We start from the raw sequence: 15,175 nt of genomic DNA, 5'->3' as shown, positions 1-15,175 counted from the left end.
CTGCACTAGTTTTGCATCTATTGCGCATTAACAACATTCAAGCTGAACAAGGGTGTGCAGTGAATAGGAAAACCAGTCTTGTGAATCTGAAAATATGACTTTCAGTCTCAGTACGTGATCTATGCACAGGAACTCAGCACATTACTATAGAACAGTGAACATTCAGTACCTGATAGTTAGAAATGTCTATGAGCATTCAAGTACTCTATATATCCTGTTAGCCTCAGTCACTGTGTCAGATGCGTTTGTACATAGTGTTAATACAGCAATATGTGGCTTGTCTTGTTTCCAAATATGTATTAAAGTAGCCAACGGACTAATAAAGTATTCACAGTTCCAGGTCTAAATACATTGTTGAGTCACTTAATGGTCATATGTACACCATGTTACTTGCAGTCCCAAATCTATGTACAAGTACTCAATGGGCACCCTTCCCAATGTCTGTCATCTGATCGGTAAACCTCAGAGATATCAGCACTCATCTAATTCTGGCCTCTTCAGCGCCCCAATTTTAATTTGTCCATTATTGGTGACCCAAAGACCCTGTGAAGTGCATTGGAAGATGTTATTAAGTTAAAAGCATGATATAAATATGAGTTGTTGCGGATTGGCCCAGTACAGAGCACAATGTATTTACTGTCAGCGGCGCCAAGTACGTTGTATCAGCTTCAATTGTGTAAATGATATGTTGAGTTCTATTCTCAGCATCGTATCCACATGTATCTCTTGGATGTGACTGAATTGTATTTAGACAATGCACATGCTGTTAATGTGAGGATTGCATTTCCCAGTCCAAGAGCTAGATCCAAATCCAGGGTACAACCGAATGCAGGTTGCCTTCAGGTGGCAGAAGCCGTAAAGCACAAATCAAGCCCCTTTCTAAAACTTCAGTGAAGCATCCTTTTTGCCTAATGTCTGTCAATGCCATCAGAGTCAAACCTGCTGGCACAGGCCATGCATGTGTTGGATCGATCTGTTGTACTTAAGTGAGTCCAAGTTCAGAATAAAATGAAACAGTTATACATAGATCCCTTCTTGGTTGAAGCTGGAGACCATTGAATACTGGAGAACCTTGTTTTTGGCAGGAAACATTTCAAACTTGAAGGAATCTGGATGGGGCAGAGACTCTGCGAAAGGAGAGAATAAACATGCATTAATATACAAGTTCACATCAGCATGAAAGTAGAGCCATCAGGCATTTGAACGAAAATGGACATAGCGCCAACGAGTCTTTTACATAATTCAAAAGAACAATGGGGAAGTTCTCCCTGTTACCTGGCGAATATTTATCTCTCAATGTCACGCAAGAAAACACAGATGATCTGGAAGGGGATGTTCTGTCCTGACTTTGATGGGTGGGAAGGGTGGAGGGCGAGGGGGGAAAATCACATGGGGGTCCCAAAACGGCTTTTACACTGACAAGATTTCCCCGTTCAATTCATTCTTTCCGCCCCACCCACCCCTGCCAGTGACGTAACGGGGTCCCTGCCACGCAATGGCTGCAACCCCATTTGAATTAATTTAAATATAATTAGCAGACCTCGCAGCTGGGAAATCTCCCAACGAATGAAGGTCCAGACCCTCCCCCACTGGTGGGGTGACACCACGCCGCCGGGGTTCCCAACGGGTTTTTACAAATATCGAATTGGCAACCAGAACCCACTGGGGTACAGCCCTAGGGTGATGCTCGGGCAGTGCTGCTGAGGCAGGGGAGGTTACATTAGGGAGGTTTGGGATGTGTGAGGAGTTCAGTGTCCATGGGAGGTTCCGTGTCTGTGTATGGGGCGGAGGCGTGAGGGGAGGTCCATATCTGTGGGGAGTAGGGGTTCCCTGGGGGGAGGGCAGGGGAGTTCTGTGGCCATTGGGTGGCAGGTTCCCTGTGTCCATGGGAGAGTCCCTGGGAGGAGGGGTTATGTGTCGGGGTGGGGGGGTGGAGCTCCTTTTTTATTTTTACATTGGGGCCCCCATTAACCCACCCGACAGCATGACATTGTGGGACCCCCACCTCCAGATTTCAGAGGGTTTAAAAATTCAGCGGGAAAAGCTGGCAGCGCACCCGGTGGGTTAATCACCGCTTTCTCCACTCTTGTTGAAAATGAGAAAATTGCGCCCCTGCTCATTATGACATTGCTGTTTGTGAGAGATTGAACTGTCAAATTGACTGATGTGTTCCCTACATTAAAGCAGTGACTACACTTTAAGAGTATTTCATTGACTGAAAAACACTTTGAGACTATCGGTGGTCATGAAAAGTACCCTATGAATGCAAATCTTTCTTTCTTTACAAAATAGCCAGTCAGCCCAATCATCTCATTGATCCGGAATGGCCTGGTCATTGTGTTCCATTACTGCCTCCACTTGAAGCCTATATGCCCCTCTTACGTTCAATGACTTAGAAATCTGTCCATTTCTTTTTTGGTTGCTCACTACACGCAGATCCACTTTGTTCAACAGCCTCGTGATGTGACGTGTAAATCTTACACCTGCGTCAGAGAATCAGAACCATAGGAATTTTGGAGCCTAGATGTCCAGACTCAATCATGTAGAATGGCCATTTGGGTGAGATACCAGAAGCCTCTTGATACTATTGTGGGCAGGGCAGGGATGATAGGTATGGCTCTCATTTTTTTCCACCTCTCAACTGATTCCAGACAGTGTGTTTTAAAAATAAAAAAGTATTTAACCTCCTGAGCCCTGTAATTGTCAGAGACAGACAAATGACAAGTTTTCTTGTGAGTTTTTAGAAGAAAAGACAAATTGTTTCTTAAATTTTGGAGTACCCAATTCATTTTTTCCAATTAAGGGCAATTTAGCGTGGTCAATCCTCCTAGCTTTAACATTTTTGGGTTGTGCGGGCGAAACCCACGCAAACATGGGGAGAATGTGCAAACTCCACACGGACAGTGACCCAGAGCCAGGATCGAACTTGGGACCTCAGCGCCATGAGGCTGCAGTGCTAACCCACTGCACTACCGTGCTGCCCTTGAAAAGGCAAATATTTACTATCCAACAGCGGAATGTATACCCAACCACACCCACTCACACATTCAACAAAAGGTTATGATTACAATAAAGATATCATGCATTTAAATCTTAAGAGTTCAAGAGTTCTTTGTCACTCTTGCTTTTACTTAGGGTGAAGTCTTGAAATGATACTGGCCTTTGTTGGTCCACTGAAGAAAAAAGGCTGGATAGATTAAAAAGATGACTTCGCTGTTGGATATAATTCACAGTAGTTGGTTTCTTTGGTCCCACACCAGTCAAGGTGTGACATTGAAATCTCTGCAATGAAACCTTGCTCCAGTTTCTCAGATAGAGAGGTCATGGCCAACTCTGCCGAATGATGTTTCTTATATAACGTGAGATTTAAGTACTTGGGGTGGGATTCTCCGACCCCCGCCGGGTCGGAGAATCACCGGGGGGGGGGGGGGGGGGGGGGGGGGGCGGTGCGAATCCCGTCTCGCTGCTCCAACACCAGCTGCCGAATTCTCCGGTGCTGGTTTTCGGGCAGGGGTGGGAATCTCGCTGCGCTGGTCGGGGCCATTGGCAGCAGTACCCCCAGCAATTCTCCGGGCCCCGATGGGCCGAGGAGCCAACCATTTGCATCCAGTCCCACTGGCGTGAAACAAGGTCCATACTGGCGGGACCTGGCTTGGAGGGCAGCCTGCGGCGTCTTCGGAGAGCCGCGGGGGGATCCGGTCCCGGGGGGCCCCCACGGTGGCCTGGCCCGCGATCGAGGCCCACCGATCTGCAGGCGGGCCTGGGCCATGGGGGCACTCTTTCCCTCCGCGCCGGCCTCTGTAAGGCTCCGCAATGGCTGGCGCGGAGAAGAAACCCCCTACGCATGCTCCAAAACACACTGGCACTCCTGCGCATGAGCCAATTCGTGCCGGCCGGCGGTGGCCCTTCGCCGCTGGTTGGCGCGGCGCCAACCCCTCCAGCGCTGGCCTAGCCCCCGGAAGTGCGTAGGATTCTGCACCTTCTGGGTGGCCCAACGGCGGAGGGATTCACGCCACTCTTTAGTGCCGGCACTGCCCGCCTCGCCGATTGCGGGAGAATCCCGGCCATGGACTGTACAAAGGCTAAAAAATAAGTTTCCTTTATTCCACTGGCATCAAAACTGTATAAGCTTTCATGGAAGTGTGTTATAGGCCAGGGCTCAGAAACTCCAAAGTGTATTATGAAGCTCACCTGACCTATAACTTTTATGTTGAATTTGGCTAGGATTAGCACAAGAGCCTTCACTTCCTATTCGCTTTTATAAAAACAAAGTTTACTATAAGAATGTAGTTAACATATATACAAAGTTTACCAATTTGTTATCAATTACAAACATGAAAAAATACACAACAGTAATCTATGTATGTAACTCTTAATGACTTGGAACAGCTACTAAGGGGGATTCAATACAAAATCCAATAAAACCAAAACCCCTTTCAAGAGTGTGGTCCAGCACACTGTAATCTCACTTCAATGGGACTGGTCCTTGCCCTGATATTCTGCTCTAGCCTCCAAACAGCAGATTCCAAACTCCTTCCAGAAAGCAACTCCTATCTTTAAAGTTACCAAGGCAGTTTGCCACACCCAATGTGCTTTCAGTTCACTGGAACAGTTTTAAAATAAACATCCTGCAGTCCAAACCAACAAACTGAAAATGAAACCAAAACACTAAACCCCCTCTCCCCTGACAGCCACAGCCCAGCTCCACCCACAAATTACATCACTGAAGCTGTGCTGCAAACCATGTGGTCAAACAAAACCAAATAACAGTGGGGAAGTTCTCCCTGTTACCTGGCGAATATTTATCTCTCAATGTCACGCAAGAAAACACAGATGATCTGGAAGGGGATTTTCCGTCCTGACTTTGATGGGTGGGAAGGGTGGAGGGCGAGGGGGGAAAATCACATGGGGGTCCTTAAAGGACACTTTAATGACAAGTGTAACTTTAAGCAACAAACTATATACAGGGAATATTCACCGCCGATGCTCCAGATCTCTGTCCTATTCTGGACATCGGCTCCTCAACGCAGTGACTCACCAGATTGTTTCTGCTGCTCCAGCTCCTGGCTGCAATCCTTCTCTGCTCTCTCTCCAAAATGTTTCTCAGACTCAGGGGTTCTGCCCGTCACTAATTCTCCTTCCTTGCTCCTTAGCCACACTCAGGGGCTTCCAGATGCTCTGGACACTTGCCACCCTCACAAGTCCTGCATTTGCCTTTGCTTCTTTCTCCCTTGCCTCATGACATCTTGCTCCATTCAGCTTGTCAAGGTCCCTGCTCCCTATGGGAAGGGTCCACAGGGGACACGAAATTGCCCTGCCCGGTGCTCTCCACCGCCAACTGTCACGTGACCAAAGCATCTTTTCCATTGTCCTCACAGAAGGCTAGGCTATTGTCAAACTATGGGGTCCGAGTATTACCATTCACATACCATCGTGCTTCTTCACACCCATTCTCTGGATTTTAACTCTGGAGTTGAAAATCTGCAAACTGCATTGTATAACTAGTTTTGTTTAATTTATTTAGAGAAGGGCAGCCATTAACCACAGGAAACTTGTTTCACATTTTAATAACATCGTCCAGACTTGTCCAGATGCAAAAATTGGCTCAGGTACTGGCAGGAAAGAAACAATCACATGAAAGCTCAACTCCATTTTGTTTTAAAGTGAAGGAGGTAATTTCCATTATTTTTTCTAAGTGTGGTGGCAGACGTTTTCAGTGGCGCCGTTCCCGCTGGCCAGAATGGCATGCATCCACACCAGATTCCTTCCTCGACCAATGCCACCCAAACTAATTTATTGATCATTGATCTTATCTGCTTGTTTGTGGGGCCTTGCTGTATGCAGATTGACCGCTTTACTTGCATATTCAACAATCGTGATCACAACTCAAAAGTAATTAATGGGTTGTGGAGCACTTTGGGATAGCATGCTATATAAATGCACTTTCTCTGAACGAGCATAATGGGCCCATGCTGATTCCCTTGAATACAGGTGTGATCCACAGGCACACATCACTGGGAGAAAGTGAGACACACCTCAGAAAGAGGGACGGGAGAAATCTGAGGAGAACAGACATAGCAACAAAATGCAACAAATGAAGAGGAAGATGAAGAAGAGTGAACACACTGAAGACTGCCCACTGTTGTTCACAAAATATGCAAAGACAAAAGATTGTGCAAAACAAAGTGCGTTGTTGCCTCTGATAAATAAACATAATGAATAGACTTTTTAAAAAAATTTAGCGTACCAAATTCATTTTTTCCAATTAAGGGGCAGTTTAGCATGGCCAGTCCACCTACCCTGCACAGCTTTGGGTTGTGGGGGATGAAACCCACGCAAACATGGGGAGAATGTGCAAACTCCACATGGACAGTGACCCAGAGTCGGGATCGAACCTGGGACCGCGGTGCTGTGAGGCAGCAGTGCTAACCACTGCGCCACCATGCTGCCCAATAACGAATTATATTCACCGACTGCAGTGTGTGTCAGCTTATATTTTGTGCTCAAGTGCCTTGAGTGGGGTTTGACCCATCTAACCCAGAGACAAGAGTGTTAATGCTGAAACAAGGTACTACTCACAGGTGTAAAGCAATATAGAAAATGTTGATAGTCACCAGAAAGTAATTGCTTCATCAAATGCTGAAAGTGACAGATCATCTGTGGTAGGGGACAAGCCTCAGTTGTTAGGATTGATTTGCTGAAGCCTTTGATGAGCCTCTGTCTGTCGACTGATGTGTGGAGCTTCACACGTCGATCGATTTTGAAGCATAGTGCCAATGAATCAAGGAAAAGGTGTGACTGGACCATGAGTGAACACTGCTCTCACCTCTGTCTAAATTAATTCCATGAAGTGTTGATAACTGCTTTGAAACTTTGACCTCAATTTAGTTGCAGGCTCGAGGCCAGATGACAGCCAGTGTTGGAGTCATCTCTTATTTGGAATCACTAAAACTGGTGCACTGCAGATCGTGGTGCAGTAAAACTAAGGACAATGTTATGTATTTTCTCAGTACACCTTGGCTTCTTTCGTATCCCTCATTTTTTAGATCTCATTATGGGTGACCACATCTTCAGCTGTTTAGGCCCTTAAGCCTATCGGCCTGTCCACCTCTCTCCTCCTGTTTAAAACTTACCTGTTCAATAAAGCATTAGGCTACCTAATCTAATGTCCTTTTTCTTTCGCTGGGTGTAATTGTTTGGCTGATTTCATGCTTGCGAAGCACCTTAAGACTTAGGAGTTGTTGTTGTATTAGGGTTAGTTGCAGCAGGGGCTGGTTTAGCACAGTGGGCTAAACAGCTGGCTTGTAATACATAACAAGGCCAGCAGCACGAGTTCAATTCCCATACTGGCCTCCCTGATCAAGTGCCAGAATGTGGCGACTAGGAGCTTTTCACAGTAACTTAATTGAAGCTTACTTGTGACAATAAGCAATTATTATTATTAAGTGTATTCCTGAAGGTTTCATCACATGACCTGCTCCCACACTCCAGCCATTGGTCAGCCAACACGCTCATCCCTGTGACGCACTGCCTTCCTACACCAATTGAAAAGCAAAAAGACTCATTACCAACTGGATGACTCTTGACTGTCAAACAGATTCCCCCCCCCCCCCCCCCCCCCCCCCCCCAATTTCAATATTTTCTCTTGTCTGTTAAAGAGAAATGTTCAAAAGAAAAAAACAATTTATTTTCTTGATGTCCTGAAGGTTTTTCTCCAGGGCTGCATCCAACAGTTTCCTGAGATTGGTCTTCACTTCCTGGAGACTCCAGGCCAATCCTGAAGGGTTAGCAACCCTACGTTGTATTGTATTGGAATCAGAGAGTCTGTTCACTGCTGGAGCAACTCTGAAAATGTTGAGTGTGCTATTTGCAGGCCAGAGGGAAGTTTCCCAGAATGGCACATACATGTAAAATTACCCCCCTCCCACTCAACTTCCTTTTAATTAGAGAACTGCTAGTGTTTATATCACAGGAGTTCATGCAGCCCACCATCCCTGCACTGCATCCTCACTGACGTTTACAGCAAAAATGAACCTCAGTTGCATCTTATAGAGCAGATTTTAAGAAAAATGTATTTTAAAATGTAGCATTTGTTGCTCATCCTTAATTGCCCTTGAACTGTGCATGTTTGCCAGGCCATTTCAGACAGCAGTAAAGGGTCAACAACATTGCTGTGGCCCTCATGTCATATGTAGGCCAGGCCAGGTAAGGATGTTAGATTTCCTTCTCTGAAGGGAACCAGATGGATTTCTACAACGATTGATGCTAATTTCACGGGTGCCATTATTGAGACCAGGGGCGCGATTCTCCGCTCCCACGCCGGGTGGGAGAATCGCGGGAGGGCCGCTCTGGCACCCCCTGCAATTCTCCCACCCCACCTAAAATGGCGTGTCGCGTTTTGCGACACGCCGCTCGGAGAATTGCGGGCTGCCGTTTTTCACGGCGACCCGTGATTCTCCGACCCGGATGGGCCGAGCGGCCTGCCGTTCCCTACCGGTTCACGCCGGCAGCAACCACACCTGGTCGCTGCCGGCGTGAACATGGCGCAAAAGTTGAGTATGGGGCATGTGGGGGGCGGAGAGGGACGTGAGCACCACGACCGTGCTCGGGAGGGGACTAGCCCGCGATCGGTGCCCACCGAACGTCGGGCCGGCGTCTCAAAGGGACGCACTCTTTCCCCTCCGCCGCCCCGCAGCTCAAGCCGCCACGTCTTGTGGGGCAGCGGAGGGGAAGACGGCAACCACGCATGCGCGGGTTTGAGCCGTCAGCCGTCGTGACGTCAGCCGCGCATGCGCGGGTTGGAGCCGGCCAACTTGTGCATGCGCGGCTGACGTCATTAGGCGCGCCGGCCGCGTCATTCTCGGCGCGCCGGGCCTTGACGCCAGCGACAAGGCCCCGCGGCCGAGATTTACGACACGGCCCTCCTAGCCCCCCGGGGGGGAGACAATAGGGGGCAAGAAGCGGCCTCTGACGCCGTCGTGAACCTCTCCAGCTTTTCACGACGGCGTCGGGCCTTGCGGAGAATTCCGCCCCAGCTTTCATTTACAGATGATTCTTAATTGAATTTAAGCTCGGGGGGGGGGAGGGGGGGGGGGGGGGGGGGGGGGGGGGTCAGACCGAGATGCTCGGGGGAGGGGGCTCCTCGGGCGCTCGAGTGTGTTACTGAGTTAGATCGCTTCTGTTGGATGTTTCCCAGCCCAACGCAATTGCCCAGAGGTACATAGCACCTCTAGGCAATTGCAGGATAAACCCTTACATGGGAATGTCCTAGAGGGATTCCCCAGTGCATCATTGGGGTACACCCTAAATGTGATGCTGGGAAACCAGGAAGTTATGGAGTGTCTCGTTCTACTGCATTGTGAGACAGTTGTCAGTTAGCAATGTCTAAATAGATTTGTGGCACTGTCGGTGCTTTTCATTGCTTTTCTTGCAGGAAAGATCCTATCCACAGTTGGAAGATGACGTGCACATTCAGAATCTGGGGCGGGATTCTCTGATCCTGAGGCTAAATGCTGATGCCGTCATAAACGCCGTCGCGTTTCTCGACCGTGTCAACATGGCCTCAGGAGCAGCAATTCTGACTCCTGCAGGGGGCCAGCACGACACTGGGGCGACCCACGCCGCACCAGCTGCCGATCCCCAGCATAAAACGGGCGCCGCGGGTCTGCGCTGGCGCAGTGGCACTGGCGCCAATGCGCACATGCGCAGTGGGATCGGCATCAATGCACGCATGCGCAGTGGCTTCCTCCTCCGTGCTGGCCCCAACGCGACATGGCATAGAGCTACAGGAGCCGAACAAAAGAGGCCCCCAGCCCGAGAGGCCGGCCCACTGATTGCTGGGCCCCGATCGCAGGCCAAGCCACAGCGGAGGCCCCCCCCGGGGTCGGACCCACCCCCACCCCCCCACCCCCCTACCAGGCCACCCCAGATGCATCCACGCCGAGGATCCGCCGGGTAAGAGCAGGTGTGGATGGCATTGGCGGGACCCGGCTTTTTTAGCGTGGCCACTTGGCCCATCCCGGGCAGAGAATCGCCGGGTGGGACCCCGTAGAGCGGCCCCCCGACCGACGCCATGCCGACCGCTCCGGCATCAGGGCGGCATGGCGCGATTCGCACCGGACCCAACGCTTTTCCAGCTGGCCCCCCGGGGTGGGAGAATCACGCCCCTGATGTTTCTCTCTGATAGTATGCAGTCTCTAGAAACTGTCAACTTGGCCTTCTGGGGCAGGTTAAGATTATTTCGGACCTTACTCAAGACAGTTTTCAGCTTTCAGAACAAAGTAAGGCTTTTGCAAAGAGACCTCCTGTCAAGAAACGGCAACCACTTTCCCCATCTCAAGCAGCGGATATTGAGGTCGAAGTGACAGCTCACAATCTGGAGGAATGCCGGGATAGGTTACAAGGACTGCTTGGTCATTTTCAAGCCGGGTTTGTTGATTCACAAAAGTTGAGATCCTGTTTTAGCGTCCTTGTGAACACATTCATGGTTGATGTGGCTGATTCTCAAGCCTTTGGTTACAGAAGCATCTGCTGTGGAAGTGGAAGACATCCAGAACGATGAGGGTCAGAAGATGATGCATAAATCACCATCTACAACTGAGGAAACAAAATATCACCAACTCAAGAGAGCTAGTGTATGACTCATTTCAATTCTCAGAACAACATACTGGCTGTGAATTGTTGTACTCCGCAATTGACTTTGTAAAGTCAAAACATTACGTAGTCCCTAGAAATCGACAGCCGACGACCCCTCCCCTGAGCCCTCCAGGAGACCGGCCAGTAGTTATTTCCCTCAGCAGTCGCCTAATTGCTGTCCTATTAAGGACGGCGAGTGGGTTTCCACCCCCACCAACTCCCCCCTGCATAATTGATATGAGGCAAGCACCCGTCCCCCTTACACAATAGCTGTAAGGCTTCAATGCCCACTGACACCTCACCTCTCCCCTCCTATCCTTCCCTGCACCCAACTGCTGCAGAGAGGCCGTCTCCACAGAGCTGGCAGCCCCACCATGTGGTGCGGGACCTCTTGGCCACTATCTAAATGGCATGCCTGTCTTCATGCAGCATCTGCCGATTTACTCCCATGCTGCCACTGGGTATCGTCCTCGACAGTAACAGAAGGATTGCATCAGAGAGCCACCCTGTGATGGCCCTGTCACCTGTCACTCCCAGTTTTCCTGAGACCCCCGTCTCCACTTCCACCTCTGTGCGATCAGGAGAATCATCCCATGAGCTTTATTCATTTCTCCACAACTGCTGCCTAACCTGCTGATTATTTACATAGAATCCATATAATCCCTTCAGTGCAGAAGGAGGCCAGTCAGCCCATCAAGTCTGCACTGACTCGGCGGAAAGAGCACCCAACCTAGCCCCCCCCCCCCCCCCCCGCCCTATCCCCGCAACCCCCAGTTAACCTCCACATGTTTGGACACTACGGTGCAATTTAGCATGGCCAATTCAACTAACCTGCACATCCTTGGACTGTGGGAGGAAAAGTGAGCACCCAGAGGAACAACACGGGAGAATGTGCAAACTCCATACAATCACCCAAGGCCAGAATCGAAACTTGGTGCTGTGAGGCAGCGGTACTAATCACTGTGCCACCGTGCCACCCAGATTTCTGTATGTAATCCAGATTTCTGTTATCCGCAGTATTTTTGTTTAGTTTTGTCCCATTAACGTATTCTTCTATTCCCTTCTCCCTCTTGTATTTATTTAGCTTCCGCATTCTAACCACCCACTGGCCAACGAGGTTTCTCCTGAATGCCCAATTGGTATTATTTGTGACTATTTTATATTTATGGCTCCTTGTTCTGGTATCCCCACAACTGGCAGAACCTCTCCACATTCACCCTGTCAAACCCATTTCATAATTTTAAGCACCTCAATCAGGTTATCGCCCCCACCCTAGTCTTCTCATTCCTGGAGGACGGTGCTCTCATCTATTTCGCCTTCCATATTGGTTTTTAAAATAAATTTAGAGTACCCAATAATTTTTTGCCAATTAAGGGGCAAGTTAGTGTGGCCAATTCACCTACCCTGCACATCCCTTGGGTTTTGGGGGTGAGACCTTCCTCGTGATTTTGATTTAATTCTGGCAAATCTCTTTTGCAATCTTCCCAATACCTCTAGATCCTCATTATAATCTGGTGACTGAAATAGTTCACAGCGCTTTTTTGCAGATATTACACTTCAAAGGAATCCAACACCATGTGAAATCCTTTGTAGTTTTTTTTCCTGGAAAATATAATAAGATGCCACACAGCTTATCTTTTTTTCCCTTTCAACAGTATGGAGTGAACTTTTTAATCAAACTAAAAATGATGAATGCAGCACGGACCAAGATAGAATTGGGCTGTGATTACTTTTTAGATTTCAGCAGCAGAATAATTGCCAATTAAACGGGTGCCGCGGGTCTGTGCATGCGCAGTGGCTTCCTTCTCCGCGCCGGCCCCGACGCAACATGGCTACAGGAGCCGGCGCGGAACAAAGAAGCTTTAAGAAGCCCACGGCCTGACCAGAATATCTACTAACGGAGCAATATATCATTGAACCTGAACAGTGGCAACATGAATATTAGCACAGGGAAATGGAACTAACAATCAGGGCATGCAGTATGCAATCAGCTGAACAGAACTGTGATTGCAATTATTTTACACATTGGGCCCTAATTCAGATTGGCAACGTTTTTCACACTCAACATGATAATGACAGCAAAATCGTGCCGTCATACAGTTGTTGTTTCCCAGGGGAATGCTAATAGTGGCCGAGTATAATTGCATTCACAGAGTTTGCTATTTGGCACAAATTTCCAGCATTGTCTGGCAATCTCCTTTATTCAAATAGACTTGTTCCTGAAGAGTTTACCAATCTGCAGCTCCTAAACCACACAGTCCATATCATAAGGGTCAATTAATGTGGTTAAACCTCAAATTACAGGTACTTATAACCATTGTTCTCATTTGAAATGTATTCATTAGCGAGGCCATACTGCGTCAGAGAGCGAGTTCTACAATGGGCCAGATAAAGAATTATGGGTGCGATCTACGAGCCGCGTCACGCCCAAAAGGAAGTGTGGTGTGACGCAGCCTGTAGATGCCGGGAATCCCCTCTTCCAGGATCAACTGTTTCTCCATCTAACATGATCTAATATGCTCTCGCGAAACGTCGCGATGTGAATCCCGCCCATTGTGCACAGATCACTTTTTAGCAAATCCAAATATTAAAGTGAGAGCGCTGGTCTCACTCTCATATGCACTCCCATGATCAAATTAAGGCATTGGAATCTAACTCTTTCATCTTGGAGATCTCAGGCGAACGCCGTTCACTGCTGGTATCCACAAACGGGGACCAGATGGCACTTATGGGGGTCTCCCAGGGGGTTGGAGGCCCTCAGGTGCTTGCCTCTGGGCAGGGTGGCACCCTGGCACTGCTGGTGCCACCTGGGCATCTTGGCATTGCCAGCATGGCACTGCAAGTCTGGCACTGCCAAGGTGTCCAGGTGGCACTACCAGCTGGCAGGGTACCAGGCTGGCACTGCCAAGGTGCAACATTGGCATTTTTCCCATGACAGGAATCAGGCCCGGGGGTGCCTTGTATAGATGCAGGGGGCTGTGGTCCCGCGAGACCCCCTTATAGGTGAGCGGGGCTTGGGGGGGGGGGGGGTCAGGGGTCGTGTCAGGGGGGTTTGGTGATTGGGACAGCATTTGTCCGCACTGAGAAGTTTCAGTGAGCGGAGCTCCTCAGTGTAGAAAATGGGACTAAGTGTGGCTTCATCAGGGAGTTCCCCACTCAGGCCGAGAATGGAAACTGAGTCCGTTCGATAGCGTGGGCTTTTTTGGCATTCGGATTACCAGAACACCTGGCTGAACGCGCTCGTTATGGGATTCAGTTTCCCTTTGGGTAGGTCGCGCCCTCAAACAAAAAATACAATACATCTTTATCAGCTAATTCCTCTGATGGAACGGCACTAGTTGCTGACACAGAAGCTCAGCTATGAAGGCTCATGGATTGTTTCTCTCATGCCTGTAATCCCAGAAGGAAAAAGCAGTCGGACCAATATTCGTATCTCTGGGTGAGCACCTAGGAGCCTGTAAGTAGCAGCAAAGGGGTGTACTTAAAAGGCAGACTACAGTAATTGAAATCACCTTGATCCTGAGGGGGACATCCCAAGTCCACAGACTTGGCACTAAGTCACTACCCGCTACTGCCCCTGGCCTGGGAAGCTATCCCTTGCAAAACCAACAGTTTTCAAGATTTTTCAGTGCTTTTTAGCCTCCGGCTCCCCCTCCGCCGCCATGGTGCCCAGTCCACATTTATAAATACTTGTAGTAATTCATGCCTGCAAGACTTTGAGAGGGGCAGAGCATCGGGGTAGAGCAGAGCATACTATGTCCAACCCGCTAATCACCTTTAAATGCATGCAAATGCCGGTTTTGCATTCCGGCCCCAGAGTGGGGTGCATACCTCGTTATCGCCAGCAGCGAGGTACCGGGGCTTGGCTCCCGAATCGGTGCGGGTGTGGACCTCGATTTTGGCCGGACTCCCAATTCTTCACCGATTCGCGTTTGCGGCATCGCAAGGCGGAGAATTTCGCCCCCTGTTTTGTGCCTTCTGGGATTTCTTCTCCCTTTCTATGAGGGAGAACTTTCTTAAGGGAAATTAGGAATGGGCAGAAAATACCGGCCTTGCCAGTGTCGCCCACATCTCATGAAAGAACTTAAAAACATATGAGTGTCAAGAACACCCTGATTGTGGGACAGGGTGTTACATCTCTGCCTTTGATCACATTCAATTACTTCCTGTCAGAAACAGTTAGCATCTTCCGCTGCTTTGGGTCCACAGTGACAGACAATCTATCCCTTAATGCAGAACTCGATACACACATAGACAAAGCAGCTACCACGTTTGGCTGACTCTTCGGACTAGGAGGTTGGTTTATGAGGCCTATGTTTTCAGCAGCTAGTTGTACGGCTGTGAAACATGGATGCCTCTCAGCTGTCAAGAAAGGAAACTCAGGGCAGCACGGTGGCGCAGTGGTTAGCCCTGCTGCCTCACGGCGCCGAGGTCCCAGGTTCGATCCCGGCTCTGGGTCACTGTCCGTGTGGAGTTTGCACATTCTCCCTGTGTCTGCGTGGGTTTCGTCCCCACAACCCAAAGATGTGCAAGGTAGGTG

The 15,175-nt window shown here is 49.1% G+C and overlaps 1 protein-coding gene across 3 annotated transcripts in view; it reads right to left on the bottom strand.

Annotated features, from left to right (window-relative positions):
- Nucleotides 1-282: 282 nt before the first annotated feature.
- LOC119978853 (ras association domain-containing protein 8-like) overlaps nucleotides 283-15,175 on the bottom strand; it is a 150,866-nt gene continuing 135,973 nt past the window's right edge. For all 3 annotated transcript variants that reach the window (XM_038820749.1, XM_038820748.1, XM_038820750.1), the window contains one exon: nucleotides 283-1,127. In XM_038820749.1, coding sequence (XP_038676677.1) covers nucleotides 999-1,127 — 129 coding nt within the window. In that variant the 3' untranslated portion in view covers nucleotides 283-998. The remainder of the gene's footprint in view (nucleotides 1,128-15,175) is intronic.

This window comes from Scyliorhinus canicula, chromosome 15, assembly GCF_902713615.1.
Source record: "Scyliorhinus canicula chromosome 15, sScyCan1.1, whole genome shotgun sequence".
In the NCBI taxonomy this organism is placed as follows: Eukaryota; Metazoa; Chordata; class Chondrichthyes; order Carcharhiniformes; family Scyliorhinidae; genus Scyliorhinus; species Scyliorhinus canicula.
Note: the sequence above shows the minus strand (reverse complement) of the source record. Positions and strands in the feature narration are given on the sequence as shown.